The 16,305-nt window shown below is 41.8% G+C and overlaps 1 protein-coding gene across 3 annotated transcripts; it reads right to left on the reverse strand.

The window, feature by feature from the left end:
- Positions 1-5,021: 5,021 nt before the first annotated feature.
- Positions 5,022-15,685, reverse strand: LOC138608347 (catenin beta-1-like). Of its 3 annotated transcripts, none has more exons than XM_069680915.1 (17): positions 15,527-15,685; positions 14,509-14,558; positions 13,680-13,889; positions 13,335-13,585; positions 12,958-13,196; positions 10,798-10,999; positions 10,537-10,681; positions 10,336-10,439; positions 9,249-9,383; positions 8,898-9,101; positions 8,603-8,761; positions 8,384-8,503; positions 8,125-8,275; positions 7,902-8,023; positions 7,131-7,191; positions 6,664-6,859; positions 5,022-5,983 (listed from the first exon to the last, which is right to left on the reverse strand). In XM_069680915.1, exons 2-16 carry the CDS (start codon positions 14,519-14,521, stop codon positions 6,669-6,671), a joined length of 2,307 nt encoding a protein of 768 aa, XP_069537016.1. In that variant the 5' UTR covers positions 14,522-14,558; positions 15,527-15,685; the 3' UTR covers positions 5,022-5,983; positions 6,664-6,668. The 3 variants fall into 3 exon arrangements, with proteins under 3 accessions (XP_069537016.1, XP_069537015.1, XP_069537017.1); XM_069680914.1 differs by having other exon boundaries at positions 15,536-15,684; XM_069680916.1 differs by lacking the exon at positions 15,527-15,685 and adding an exon at positions 15,280-15,332.
- Between the last annotated feature and the right edge of the window lie 620 nt (positions 15,686-16,305).

The raw sequence follows: 16,305 nt of genomic DNA on the forward strand, positions 1-16,305 counted from the left end.
TTGCTAATGTTTTTAACTTGACATGTGACATCACCGTGACATCACCGTGACATTCTACAGGTTTCTCAGTGAGTGACAGTTCAGACTAGATTCAGTTCAACTCCAGACTTCAGCCAGAGAGCCACAGTCAGACTGAGAGCAACAAACCGAGTGAACTACCTGAAAAATACCAACCTGTTGAAGACTTTAAGACGACCTAGTGACCTGAACCGCCAGTGACCATTAAAAGTAAGTACTGAAACAGGAAACTACAGACAGAGAACATGAGGGCAGAGGGTCAGACAGGCAGAGACATCACACTTTCTGGACAGTTGCAGCAGCATTTGTCACTTTGTTTGTCAATATTTTAAAGACCAAATTATTAATAGGTTAAATTAAAAAGATATTACATTTGTCTGTGGGAAATAATGACTAGTATTTACACATTTCTTATCACATTGTTTGAAAATAAACATCAAATTCTGCTTGTAAATGTGTGTCAAGACTTTGCAGCAAGCTTTGAATTTCAATGTTAGGAGGATTTTTATATGTAAATACATATTTCTGTTTTACATTTATCTTGTTTTTGCACAAATATACAACTAAAGAAAATATTTGTTAGTGCTTGAGTTAAATTTCTCCTCATATTCAGTCATTTAGGCTGCAATTAGTCTGAAAGTGACATTTAAGCTTCCAAAAATCCATGTTTCTCCTGTTCAAAGTGTCTTAAAGCCATTTCTATCAATGTGTGTGACAGGAGTGCTGTAACATCCAACATGGACATCTTTGCTGATTTTAATCAAGCCGTCAAAGGGGTGGAGTGGGCAGATATGGTGTCCTCTCTGGAGGAGACCATCATAGCTCTGTTGGGCGACACAGCCGACCCTCCACCTGCTGCTGTTTCTGCTGGGTTTGAGCTCAACGAGCCTCACACACAGCCAGAGACAAGCCAGGATGGAGAGTCTACAGAGTGCCCCTCGCTCAAAGAGACTTTAGAGAACTTTGGCCTGCAGAGCCCGTTGGCTAGTCCCTGCAGGCTGCTTCAAACTCTGTGCGAAGAGGACACAATGCAGTCAAGTGATGAGGACATTCTGCAAGAACTGCTGAACAGTCCTGCAGCTGAGGAGCAGGTAAGATACTGAGTGAGGTTAAATAGGGCATGATGATGAGATCTATAACTGTATTGATGCAGGTACTTGTCATTGGTGAGGGCTTTACAGAGGCCTGTTTTTTTTAAATATCCGTATTACCACCATTTTGGATGAACTGCAGTGGAGACTTGAGATAGTGTTTGAAATGTTGTTTATTTTTAGAAAATATCAGTCAGACATACTTATCTTGAAAAAAAACAATTGTAAGCTCAAGTAAAAATAATGCTGAAAATGTTTAACAAGAAGAGCAAAAGAAACTGAACAAAAATAAAGATAAAGAAAGAGTCACACAAAATTAATCTACTAAATATTTTAAAACAACTGTTCTCAAATTGTATTTCAATAAAGTTGTGGTTAATCAAAGGCTTCATGAATGCATATATATTTGTTCTACACACTCCTGACCTCTGTGACCCTCAGCAGAAACACTCACACACAAACATGTTGTAGATTCTACACGTGTTTGACGCTGACACCTGGTGGACAGATGGCGCCACTGCAGCTCGTCTAATCATTTCTCTGTGTGTGTTTGTGTTTGCAGTTTGAGTTGGAAACAATGAGGCTCAACGAAGGCCTCGAGATTCGTCCTGTCAGTGTGCTGTAAGTAACTCAAACTGAATTATTGACAACCCCTACTCGTGGTACGTTTGGGGGAAATTGTATTTTTCTGTTTTGTTGACTGGCTATCTAATTTGGAGCAGATTTAGTTTGATGTGAAGTTTCTGTCACTATTACATGAATATTTGTCTATTTTAATGAGTAAGTCCTTCTGTCCTCAAAGATCACAGAGTGATAACATGACCTCTCACTCTCTTTTTTGACTCTAGAAAGAGACAGCGTGAAAGCGCCGACGACAAAGACAGGCCCCCAAACGTCTGGTCCAACACAGACAGCTATGTAAGTACACAATGCTCACACACACAACTCACTCATGTTCACATCAATACACATATTAGAGCTGCTGAAACACCGTCATGATAACAGACAGGAGGATGAAAACGTGTTTGTTTGTGTTGTTTAGGGCAAAAAGAGGAAGAGGGTGAGGAGGAGTGGTCCAGATGTGATGGAGCCACAGACCATGCAGCTGCTTCCACACACCCCGCTAGACGTGATGGAGCCAATTCACCCGCAGACAATGCTGCAGCATCCACACATCCCACCTTATATGATGGAGCCAATTCACCCGCAGGCAATGCTGCAGCATCCACACATCCCACCTTATATGATGGAGCCTTACTTCCCATGCCCCCCTGTGATGGAGGCCCCTCCCGTGCTGATACAAGAGATGAGGCCAAGTCCGATGTTTTATGTGATGCAGCCACAGATATATGACACGGACCAGACTGTCCCGGTGATGCTGCCAGGATCTGATGCCGTGTTTCGTGCACCTGTTTGCTACAGGTGTCGCCTGCCACAGGTTCACCAGCTCTGCCCTTGGTAGCTGCTCGCATGAGCCTCAGCTGCCCTCCTCTAAAAAGGGACAGTTATCATTGTTAATATGTATATTTGTTTGTTTAATTGATTTATTGCTTTACTGATTTATTGTTGTATTGATTTGATTTATTGCTTTATTGCTTTATTGTTTTATTGATTTATTGTTTTGATTTATTGCTGAATTGATTTCTTGATTTATTTCTTGTGAGTCATCAGCAAAATTGTGTAAATAAATAACCTGCAAACTTTATTTAACTCTGACTTACTTTACTATGACTATAGCTTATTGTACTTTTCAACAACAACTCCCTGTGAGGAGTTTTTCTTTTTTTTTTTTTAATTTATATTTTATTGACATTTTGCATCAAACATCTCCATTGTATATATTTGACATTGAGTGTACTCATCCTCCCTATATTCTCATCATGAGTCTCAAAACCATTGTTCCAGAGGTACACATACCGACAAAATGACATACCATACAAAACTAATAGAAAAGTATGTACAGTCAGGGAGTAATCATTTCTTTACAATATAACTAATAAGCAGTGAAAATAAAATCAGGCTTATGGGAAGTTACAAAATTAACCCATCTTTTCCGGTGTGCAGTGAATTGCTCTAACTTTTGATTAATAAAAGCCGTAGTCCTTTCCATACTGTAAATGTTCATTGTAATGTCCATCCATCCGTTTAGAGTTGGGCTCTCCTGTGACAACCATTTCTTAGTTAATGTCTTTTTAGCTGCAACCAGCAAAATGTTCATTAAATATTTGTCTCCTTTTGACCAATTCTGAGGTATAATCCCAAAATATAACATCTTTATCTCCAGAGGCATAACATGTTCAAAAATATCTTGCAAGGCATTGTGTATCCCTCTCCAATATTCTTTAATAATAGGGCAATCCCACAGAACATGGTAGTGGTTTGCTTTTTGATTACCACAGTTCCTCCAACATGTGGGGATATTTCCATCATAGTGGGATTTCTGTGAAGGTGTTATAAAATATCTTATCAGGCTTTTCCAACTATATTCCCTCCATATTTGCGAACTGGTACACTTCCAGTTGTATTCCCACATTTTTGTCCATTCTTCCTCAGATATTTTAATCCCCCCTTCCTTCTCCCATTTTTTTTAAATGTATGTAGTAGAGTGTGTTTTAAGATCTAACAAACTCTTATATATATGTGAGATCATTTTACCCTTGTTATCTGAATTGTATGCTTTTCTAAACACTTCTATAAAACTTATATTTGCTTCTGTCACATTTTTCATTTCCATAATGACATAATGACGCATCTGCAAATATCGATAAAAATCTTGTTTTTCCAGGAGGTGTTTCTCTTTAAGTGTTTCAAAACTGAGCATTGCTCTTCCTTTCATTACCTTGAACAGAGCTGTTATTCCTTTTTGTGTCCAATCCTTAAATCTAGAGTCTAATTTATTAGGAGCAAAGTCTGAATCGTAGGCACACCATTTCAGAGCTACCATGTCACCTTTTATTTTATATTCTTTTGTAATCATTTTCCATATTTTAAGAGTACTTTTAAGCCACAGGTTATCAATAATATTTATGTAGTTCTGTAGGTTGTTGTCAGCTAAAATTGCTTGTATGGGAATAGGGCTTGTTTTTTCTTCCATAATTTTCCATTGGGCATTATATGATGGGTTACATCAGCATACAATTGCCCTGGTCTGTGCTGCAAAATAGTAATCTCTAAGAGGAGGAGTTTTTCAATGGTTATGAAAAAGACTGAAATTAATTCTGATTACTCTATATGACCGACAAAAGCACACCAGACCATCAGCTACGAGATTGATTATTTCTATGTTATTTTAATGCCTGAAGCTGCTGGCGGGGGGGTAGGTATCAGACGGTGTGATTAACTGCACGCTGCCTTTGTTTACATTCTCAGGGCAAACATTTAAAGTGAGTGATACATGTGTCTGTTAAAGAAAGCAGGATGAACACTTAAGAATGTACAGGACAAAATCAGCAAAGAGATAAGAGGTACGGCTTTGTCCACCAGGGGCGCCAGAATCATCACAAACCAAAAGTTCCTCACAGGAGCTTTAATGTTGTCAGGATCAAAATGATCAAATCCCATTCTTGCTACATATAATAAAATGTCATTACAGACATGAAGAGAGAGCTGAGATACTGGCGGGGATGCGTTTGCCTCTCTGCATGTTGTACTTCATATTCAAACAAAGACTTTAAGCTCAATAAACACAGATTTATAGTGGTTTATAATGTTGGTGTAATCCTGATGAGAAGCATTGTTTGGTATATAAAAGAACAATTTTCTCCACAGTCCATGCAGCTTTATTGGTTTAATTTTAGATCATCAGTTATTATTGTAACCATGACAATATTAAAGGCATAGGCCACCCTTCTATCAAAGAAGAAATCAATCTGGACCTCATATGTATGGACAGAAGACACAGCAGAGACTGAATGAAATAAAATGCCATTTTATTGTTCAGCCGTGTCATTAACCTCGTCTCCAAAATAAGCACAGCAGGACTACAACTGGTTCATCAACCTAGCTACCCTTGATAGCACATAAAACTGGGTTTTATTCGACCACCAATGATAGCGTTAAAGACTTTTCTATCAGACATCCAATGATAGCATACAAAATAGTTGTTAACCTACCAGTGATACTGTATATAAAACACTTGTCTCTAGATTTATCCCCAAACCCACCCTCAATTTCACCCGTACCCCCTCTTTAGAACATTTGTGACACTGACATATTTTATGCTTAAACAAGCACATATTAAGAATGCATAATTCTCCATTTTTGAGATTATAAAAAAACTACACAATGTTACACTTTAAGTCAGAGTACAATTCAACTGATTATTAGTGTTCTACACATTCGGCCATTAACCAAAGGAACATTGTATAATATCACTATAACTTAACACTACATGTAATATACGTTTAAAAAATAAAAATTACAAATGATTAGCATTGAAGAGAAAATGAAGATGGCTAGTGCGAAGGCAAGCTGGGTCAGTACCATAACAGAGAATGAGTAATACAAAAAGAAATAAAAAAATATAATAAGAAAAGTAGAAACAAAAAACTGATAAGAATACAGGCAAGGCTAAAACATATGTGTTTCAAACTTTTAAGATCCACCTCATGTGCACTCGTCCGTTTAGGTTACCTGCTCCAAGACCTCCATTGTGTGATTCCACATCTCTGATATTTTAACCCCCGCTCCCCCTCCCCCCCGCTTCGACTTGCTTTAACATTCTCGTGGCAACCATCTTCTTTGTTTTTTTCTTGTGTCAGGCACTTTCCAAGACCCCTTGTTCCTCTCTTTACCTTCAACAACTCTACAGGCCAATCATAACGCTGATTCAGACAATACAGGCCAATCACAATGCAGGTTCTAGCAGAATACAACTGCAAGAGAGCACGGGAGAAACTTCTTAGTCAGTGTGTTTTTATTTACATCATTGTTACTGTTAAAGTGATAATCTCGAAGATTGTAAAGAGGTGCTGTAAATAAATGTCACCGTCTATCGCCGAATGAGGTAACACAATGGTGATTGAGCCTACGGCCCACTGATGAAAGCCTTTGCAGTTGCAGTATAATGGACTGGGTGTCGGTGGTGACATTCGCGGGAAAAAAATAAAAATCTCAAGCGGCGCCCAGTTAGTGACGCGTTTTCCATCAGCCAGGTTGGTCTGCCAGAGAGGGTAGGCGGAGCTTAGCGGCTGCTTTTCCGGTCTCTGCGAGTGTTGCGAGTAAACAGTAATCTACTATGGCTGAACAAACAAAGATCGATGACTACAGATACAACTTAAAAAATACGTGAAAATCCAAAGAAAAAGAAACAAATTGGACGCTCAGATGAAGCAAACAGTCTAAAAAGGAAAGCGACCGTCAGCGAGGAAAATCAAGAGTTACAACCGGAGCCAACCGTGGACGTCACACATGCGACACTGTCTGGATATCTGGGAAGTGTGCTCTACAAATTACCATTCATCACTATAGGTGCTGCCAAAGAGAACGAAACTCAAATCTTCGAGATTACCACTTTAACGTGAAAACTAGTGTTTACTGAGGAGGTCAGCCTCACCAATCCTACAGGTCGGTGTCAAACCAGGCCAGCTGGTTGCTGTCCATCAGGTCCTGGGTGTGGCCGAGGTCTGGCAATGGATCGGTGTGGTGGCCAAGGTCAGGGAGAGTGTCAGCATGGTAGTCAGCACCCTCCATCATTGGGTCCAAAAGGGTGTCCTGACCGTAGGCTGCTGGGTAGGCCCTGTAAGCTCCATCTGGAAGGCAAATGAAAAACCTTTATTATAAGGGAAGAGGCAAAAAGTTTCTGTGACATTTAAAGGTTTTTAATTTATATTTGTAAGTCTCCTAAATAATGAAATACATCTGTTTTGTCACACAACATTCAATACAAGTACGATGGCATCTTCCATCAACAAATAAAACCACAATATAAGATGCTTTCAAGGATCTTATTACATTAAGAAGATGGCTGATGAAATATGTGGTGAAGGAACAGATTTCATTAGAAGTTAAACAGGCACTTACCGTCCTGCCTGTAGGCCAGAGGGTCTCCCTGAGCTCCCATATCCAGCCCCAGGTCTCCAGTCTATAAGAAAGTCAAACAGTGATGAGAGAAGACCAACAAAAAACAGCCTTAACGAGGAGGGGGTGCCTGCTCCCTATTATTTAGTATGTTGCTAATTGTGTACCGCATGTACCATAAAATTCGGTGTATAAGACGAACTTTTTATATTTATTTTTTCATCAAAAAATTGGGCTGCGTCCTATATACCAGTGTGACCAATATACCAGTATAAAATGCAGAGAGAGGTATGTTATTGTGTTACGGTATTTTACCCAGATGATGGCGCTATAATCTAGCTAAAGTTGTTGGTTAAGTGGTGACGTCACACCTCCGCATGAAACCGTTTCTGGGTCCAAGCTGCTACAACCTCTCCCATTTACCTCCTATTCACAAAATTCTGCAGTGCTGTTTTGTGTTTTCTTCGCTGTTTTAAGCTACCGCTAGCAGGATTGCAAACTCGACATGGTAAACAGATGATGGGCTGTAATTTGTGTGTGTTTTCAATGCATTTTATAGGAATATAAGTTGAAATAACTTGCATACACGCTTGTATTAATAAGTAGCTATAGAAAACCTTTTTCCGTCCGGGATACCCACCAAAACTTATATTCTGGTGCGACTTATACTTCGGATTTTATGGTACTTATACATTTCGGGACTTTTTTCAATACACTAAAAAACCAGCTTCAATGTTGTACCCAACAATCGCTTTTGTTTGTGTGTGCGTGTACCTCGTTCCACGCCATGGGCTCAGTTCTGAACAAAGAGCTGGTCAGCTCCACTGACAGACGCTTCTTGTAGTCCTGGGGTTTGTCCTCAGACATGCGGAACAGGACAGCTGCAGCGTAGGTAGCTACAGGAGACAAAGCATTAAAAAAAAAAAGTCACTGAGTGTACAAAAGTGCAGACAGGTACACCAAAAATCAGAGCCTGTATTTTAGCACGTATGCTCACCAACGCCCTCGTTACGGGAATGCAGCAGCTCGGTGAGGGGTGCAGTGGCTCCCTCAGCTTCGATCGCCTCGGCAGCTTCCTTGTCCTGAGCCAGCTCACAGAGCACGCCGGCTGCCACACGCTGGATGTTCTCCACCGGGGAATACAGCAACTACAGACGGTGGAAAGCAGAGAGGAGGATTTAAACAAATACATTTAATGCAGCAAATGTGTGACTGCAGGAGTTTGTCTTTACAGTTAAGTTTTCACAGTAAGTTACCTGGACAAAGAGTGGAATGGTGTTGAGTCCTCTGATGACAATTCTGTTGTGGACATCCCGGGCCAGGATGTGCAGAGCTCCTGTGCAGCCCTCCACTATTTCCTCCATACGCACTCCCTCCTGTGTGTGTTAGAGGGGGAGGAAAGGGGAATCAAAAACAGAAAGTAATGCAATTATTAAACTTAAGAAAGCTTAAAGGTTGTTGCCTTGGTTACACACCACAAACTGCTGCTGGTTGCCTCCCATGCTGGTGCGCCTCTGGGTGTCCTGGTGAGCCCTCACCAGCAGCTGGACCAATCGTGGGATAGCTCCCTGCTCACGCAGAGCGCTGTGGTTGGCTGGGCAGAGAGCCAGGTTGCGGATCAGACCAACTGTGGCCTATAGAGGGAGAAAATCACACATGTTTTAGTTGGAATAAAATACTGGTTGTAAATGATGTTACCATTTGCTGATTGTTGTACTGGGAAAACTGTGAAGGTGCAGAGAGAAAAAAAAAAAAAGAGAGGCTAATGACCTTGATTAGCGGCCAGTGGGATGGAGGGTGCAGCAGTTTGACCACCACAGGCAGGCCGTAATGGAGACGCACAGCATTCTGGGCCATCTCAGCATCCTGGTGGCGGGAGGTCAGGTGACGCAGGGCACAGACTGCCGGCTCTGTGATGTCCTCTCTGTCACCAGCCCTGAGCACTGTTCGCACCAGAGCCTCAATGCCTCCAACCTAACGAGATGAGATCAATCAGTGGAATACATTTTATTATATAAACACAAAAACAATGGTAGAAAGATTCACAGACAAGGTCAAAGGTCGGAAGGGTTTCTGAGAAACAAAAATGCACTTCTAAACAGCTGTGTGTGAAACACATACCTGGCAGACCATGAGTTTGTTACTGTAGTTGTTGCAGGTCAGGTTGGAGAGGATGCCAGCAGCGCATGTCACAACATTGATGTCATCACTGCCCAGCAGCTGCACCAGGGTCCCCAGCAGACCCTCCATTCCCTCCTGAAGAGAGCAGAAGCAAACAAATGACGAGAGAGGAAAGCATGCATTATAAATCATTAAGCATTCTGTCTTATGTTAATCTCATATTAAAAAGGGATTCCAGGAGTGGCAAAGTAGTTTAACTGTACAGGGACAGCCGGGGTTATGAATGAACTGTAAAATTCGGTGTATTTAATACATTTATTACCCAGGCGATGGCGCTATCTGGTTGTTAAGTGTCGACTCCACATCCAAGCCGCTACAACGTCTCCTATTTACAACATGCCACAGTGCTGTTTCGTGTTTTCCTCACTGTTTAAAGCGAGGTTGCTAACGCTTCGTCATGGACATGCACTGTCATGATCGCCATTGCTGCCGCCACCCTCACAGCGATCAACGTTACCGTAGGCTACCGCTAGCTACTGCTAGCTACAGCACCGGTAGTTTGCAGGATTGCGAACTCATCATGGTGAAAACAGATGGTAGGCTGTAATTTGAGTGCGTTTTGAATGCGTTTTAAATTAAAATAACTTGAAATGGTATTGAAATAACTTGTGTACATGTTTTTATTATTAAATAGCTTTAGAAAACCTTTCCAAGTACTGTCGTCCCTGAGCAAGGCACCGAATCCCCAAATGCTCAGGGCACGTGTCCATGTGCAGCCCGCTCACTCTGACATCTCTCCATTAATGCATTTCAATTGGTTCCTGTTTGTGCATGTGTGTAATTTGGGCCTTTGTGTGTGTAGCATGTTTGTACTAAAAGAGTGAAAATTGAATTTCCCCTCGGGGATGAATAAAGTACGTCTTCTTCTTCTCTTCTTCTTTAGATCCCTTTTCCCCTCTTGGATACCCCCAAAAATAGACTCTTATATTCCAGATTTTACAGTAGTTTTCATACCGTCTTCAGAAATCCTACAGTTCATATAGTTGAAAATGTCTACCATGTACAGTACTGGGTGTGTGTGCTGTACCTGTTTGGTGGCAGCATCTGAGAGATTCCTCAGAGTCCAGAGGCAGTTCTGGACCAGACGCTGGCTGGGGTCTGTCAGGTGAAGCCCCAGTGCCTGCATGCCTCCTACACACACAACAAACAAATGCATCGCATTAGAGGAAATTCACCTGAGCAGCAAACCACAAAATGTATGGAATATTACAGTGTTTTTTTTACGTACCAGCCTCGACAATGGCAGGCTTGTTGCTTGAGCAAACAGAGAGCACCTTGAGCACTCGGCTTGTGGTCCACAGCAGTTTCTCGTATGTGAAAGTCCTCATGATGTTGACCAGGGCCTGGGGTCCACCGCTGGCCAGAATGATCAGCTGAAACATTTACAGACATGTGAGCCCAGTAGTTTGTGCAGACGTGTGGGAATATAAATTTTGATAGAAAGAATAAAAAGGTAAACAAATGCATAAAGAAATTGTCGTTCACATACTTTGCTTTCCTGGTTGCCGTATGCCAGGATCTGCAGGCAGTCAGTAGTGATTGCCAGGAATTTGACGTTGGTATTAGACAACAGGGCCACCATCTTCTGCAGTCCTCCAGCCAAGCGCACGGCCATCTTTGCTCCTTCCTGGTGCAGCAGCAGATTGTGAAGGGTGGTGATGGCGTAGAACAGCACGCTGTCCACTGGTGAGCTGGAAAAATATACACACAAACAGTCAAAACCAGCCTTTGAAACTAGAGTTTTAAATACAAACACATCACACACAGTCTCGTTTGGTCTCCACTCAGCAGTTGCCAGTAATCAATCAGGCTTGCACATCGTACAATGGCTTAATGCTTAATAATCAGGGCAGTGTGTTACAGTGGCAGAAAACCCAACTGTACACACATACTACACAAGTATTTTTGGAAGCCATGAGGAATTCTTGAAAACTGCAAAGCAACGTTTAAGACCAACAACGATTCTTGGCAACTACTCATCACCACAGGCAAGCACGCTGTCTGCTAAGAGTGACCCGACTGACCTGCTACTTACAACCACTGCACAAAAATGTGGAAATTATTGCTGACACTATGTAGTTCTGTTTCAGTTTCACATGGTTAGCCAACCCTGTCCACCTCTAGCTCTAATAGTCAAACACTTAAGGAAGTTAAGGGACCTATTTTAGCTATACAATGCATTCTCTATTATTCTAATGTGTTCTTGAATCACATTGGTAAAGATTGTTACGTTTTAAAATTTTATACATATTTTAATTATTATTATTATAATAATAAATATTATTTTCCGGAGCATCTCCTTCCTCCTGAAACGAACAAGCTGTTTTGCCATTCAAAGATTAGACCTTAGCCACGATTGGCTGACAGTATTTGGAGTGACCGCGTAGCCCCTCCCCCATGTGTGCCATCCCACATTAGGCAGCGGCCACACTGCACTTTCAGTCCAAAGTTCAATAAAACATGGCTGCTCTAGGATCGGTTATTCTGCCTCATATGTACGAGCCAGAATGGCCAGGAGGTATCTGAATGGTAAGTTGAAATCTTGACGACGACTTGAGCTCGTGCAAGAAGGCAGCCTGAGGTGAATGACGATTGGTCGATTACAGCAAAGCAAGGGTCTACGTAGAAACCTGCAGCTGTTCTGAACGGCCCATTTCAGAGGCGACCAGAATTATGCAGTTTTCACTTTTTCACTGTGAACAATAAACACCCAAAAACGTAAAACCCAAAATATGAGAATATCCATTTAAAAGATGTGGCCCCTTTAATTCAGGCAGGTTAGAAAATCCAAATTGCTACCAGTGTTCAAACTTTTTTTCTGATAACTTGTTAGTAGTCTAATAAAATCCGGCAGTTTATCATCCCCTCTCGTGCAACTGTTCACATCCTGTAGTCAAAGCACAGTAATGTGATTCCAGGTGCAAATTCAAACACACACACACACACAGGACGTCCAACAGGTCGCAACTCGCCAGCCAGATAATTGTTTTGACTGTGTACTTTGGCTTTTCATGGTGAATACAAAGAGTCAAGTAAGGAAGACATTTCAAAGGTTTCAAATGTGTAACATTGTGGAGTGTTCGGTTCTTTAGAAGTGGAACTAGTCGACGGAGAAACTTGAGAATTTAGTTACTATGTGTCATTTGGCTTTTCTCACATCAACAGTTTAACAGTGCTGGCCTCATACGTGCTGGATTGTTATGATTGTCTTAAGTTGTTTTTGTGTGCACAGGTGATGGCTAAGTTATACCACAAACACTGTTTGCGTTTATTTACAGTTGATTCAGTCATTATTTGCTTAATCATGACTGATGGGTTCAAAGCTGCAGCAGGAAAATACAAGGTTGCATTTTTAAGCTAGCTCTTGGTAGTAGCACGATGAGAAAGAAGAGGGGTGAGTGATTGTGTGAGAAACACAAATGTGAAAAATTAACTCGTCTTTGTCATCGGGAACGTTGCAGCTAGCCAGATATATGCAAGGCTAAAACCAACACAAGTCAGTCATCTTGTCAGTTCATAAGAATCAATACACCAGTATTAGGGCTTGCCATTTGAGGTACCATTCATTGATACGAGAATTTTAAGCTAAGTGTGATAATCTAGTATCATGTATGCAGTAAAGACCGCTTCAATTCCTCCAGTTTCTCACCCCAGCATCTTGACCAGAGCAGGAATGCCTCCAGACTTGAAGATTGCAAGGAGCCCCTCACGATGGTGAGAAAGGTTGTGCAAGGTACCAGCAGAGCAGCGAGCCGTCTCTACATCACCGGTGTTCTGCATGGCGCGAACAACGGCCGAAACCATCTGCGGGGAGCGCATCAGGGCGTGGCGAGACGCCTCCTTCTTGGATAACTGATGCACCATTACAGCTGCTTTGTTCACGACAACCTGGGATGGAGACGATGTTTGTTAGCAATGCACAGTCTACGTAGGGATGTATACCGCAGACGTTACTCAGACTACCATTACTCAATAGCATTTAGTTGTTTAAGGGTGTTCGTGTGATTTATTCATTCATAAACACACCTGGTCCTCATCATTGAGCAATTTAGTAAGCTCAGGGATAGCACGAGTGGCCAGCTCAGCATCATCTTGATAGTTAATGAGGTTGACCACAGCATGCTTCAGCATCTGAGAGGGCTCTGCCAGGCGCTGCACAGCAGTGGGATGGGTGGCATCCAGCTGGGTGGGTGGGATCTGGATACCCTCCTCCAAGGTCTCAGGGAACATGGCAGCACGCACACGTTGGGCCCGGGTCATGGCATACCCCTCAATGTCTGAAAGTGAGGTGATGTGACGATTAATAGAAATTTGCCATACCGTTAAAGCAGAAGTAACAATCCAAATGTTGCAAATAATGATGATCTATACCTGTAGTCTCAGGGGTGAAGGGCTGGTTGAACTCCCAGTCGTACAGAGTTGGATCATCCTCCTCAGCATCAGGGTTTCCCTTGCCACTCAGAGAGGGTGCTGTGGTGGTGACTCCAGACTGAATGCCTGAATCCAGGTAGGACTGCTGCTGCCACTGGCTCACTGCAACCTTGCTGTCCCCCATTGCCATGTCCAACTCCATCAAATCAGCTGTACAAAGGGGGCAAAAGGTTATAATTACCGACTACAATAATAATTTCAGATGACTTCGGCTTAGATTTCAGAGTGAACTTTATGGTTTCAGTAAACTTGTTTTATATCATAGTGTTTGTTATCATGATTGAATGCAGGTTATGTATGATGTGTAGTTATTAAAGAGGATATGTAGTTATTAAAGAGTTGCGAGTAGTTCTCATATCATAAATTATAAAATAATAAAATATGTATAGATATAAAATCCTGATTGCAGACATAAATGGTTTAAAAAGCAAAGCACGTGTGGCACAATGTGTGATACCCTCAGGTACTTTTTCCACATTATAAACTGACGTATGTAAACGTTAAATCCCTCTTAAAATCCCCTTACATGCTTTTCTTAGTGGAGGTGATACTGAAATATAACAAAAGACTAAATAAAATGAGCTTGGATGCCATGACATGTGCTCACTTGGCTTCCATTTTCTCAAATTTCACTGCCTAAAGGCTCATATAACTAAACGAGTTTATGTACAGAGAAACTCTTTTGCATTAGCACGTAAGATCAACTATGAACGGTCATGCTTTAAAAAAACATTAAACACATTTCTCTGTGAAAGTTTTTAATACTCACACTGGGTAGCCATTGTTCTTGCCTGCCCTCAGCCCGCACAGCAGATATGTCTGAGAAAAAGTACACAGGGGGAAATGAGACAACTCACACTCAACCTTGAATTCTTGTTTGCCAAAGCAAAATCTAATCGTAATGTTTCTGCGTTTCTCCTACGTGGTCTCAATAATAAACCCACTGTCTTCTTCTGCGCTACCTGGGCCAGCTACCTGTGATTCAGACGCTTGTGTGTCTCGCTAACGTAGCTGCGAGGGGAAATGCCGAGCCTCCACCTCCAGCCGAGAGAGCAAAGCGGTGGGTATTTCCAGGCCAGCATGAACACAATTCACCATTCAGCGGCAAAGAACATCAAAGGCATATTTTCTCCCCCTCCCCCTACCACGGCCAAGTTCCGACCTCGCAGCTTGGGTTTCCAATGAGGGAAAACTGCCCCCTCCGCCCCGCAATCACTCCCATGACTCCTCCTCTCATGTCTACGAGCGTACCAAGCTACTTAATAAAAACTAAAAAGACACTAAACTAACAGTATAAACACATTTTATAAACATAATTAATGCCGCGGCGCTAGTATGTATTAGCCAGCAGCAGCAGCTAACAGGTTGGGTAGCTTACCTTGATAGCTCGCTAGGCTAACCTAACGTGCCTAGCTAACCCCTCCGCTAGTTAGCTAACTAGCTAACATAAACAAACACTCTTTAGTGCTTTACTCACAATATATTAAACGCTCAGATTCATCCCAGGGCACAATTAGTATAAGGAGACATTTTTCTTTACCTCTCAGTTCATAACATAAATCGTGACTTTCAAGCTAACCCTCCAAACGTTTAATTCTGGTTTCATTAGCTCAGCTAACCAGGACGTATGAAAAGTAGATCCAAGCGCCACCGTACAAAACCTGCTGTGCTGCCAGCCACATCACAAAACCCCACCGGAGCCCCCTCCCGAGCCAAAGATGATTTTCTTTGGTAAAGCAAACGTCCAAGCCCTGAAAAACGTTGTATAATGGATGTACTAAACATACAATCTTTACCAGAGTCGAGCGGCTCCTCCGTGGTTCTTGTCAGGAAAATCTTCTCCTTTCTCTTGGCTGAAAATAGGAAAAGGGCTGCTAGGTGAACCACCCGTAGAAGTCCGAACCACACCCGCTGTTGCTCCGCCGAAGATGTTGCTTCCGCCTGTGCGAGCTAACACCAAGATGGCGAAGGAGAAAATACAGTATTCTGCCGCACTAGAAAAAATAGGGCGCCATTTTAAATAAAGTTTTCGCATTGAAACTATAATTTTACATCTATCACCAGATATTGTTTATCATCTTTAGTGCACTCGGCTATGCTTTGTGTGATTTCCCCCCCAATGTAATTGAAAGATGTGTGATACTAGCTGTGGTTGTAGGGAGGGCGAGGTGCATTCATTAGAAAGGAATGTGATTCATGAGCTGCTGGGAAATGATAGAGGGGGTTCATTAAAATGCAGTTTACTCAGGGAAACTAACATTTGCCATAACAAACCAAGCCAATATCATTAATTATCATTCATCTTATTCATCACAGTCATAATTTGACAAACATGAAGTTTGCTTGGCAAACATTGTTTTCATAAACGTTTTAAACACTTGTGGTTTAATTCTTCAAATAATAAATGGTTGAGATAGGAATACAAACAAAACAAACTCGGACTATAACATTAAAGCATTTATCTTCATAGTTGTTTTTGTCCTCACACAAACTGCACAACTTGTTAAAACTACTAGTTCAATCCATCACTAAATGATTAAAGGCTGACAGTAAAATTTAGACAAAG

The sequence above is a fragment of the Semicossyphus pulcher genome, unplaced genomic scaffold, assembly GCF_022749685.1.
Source record: "Semicossyphus pulcher isolate SPU_LCO1_2020_fin unplaced genomic scaffold, fSemPul1.0.p SCAF_5, whole genome shotgun sequence".
Classification (NCBI taxonomy): Eukaryota; Metazoa; Chordata; class Actinopteri; order Labriformes; family Labridae; genus Semicossyphus; species Semicossyphus pulcher.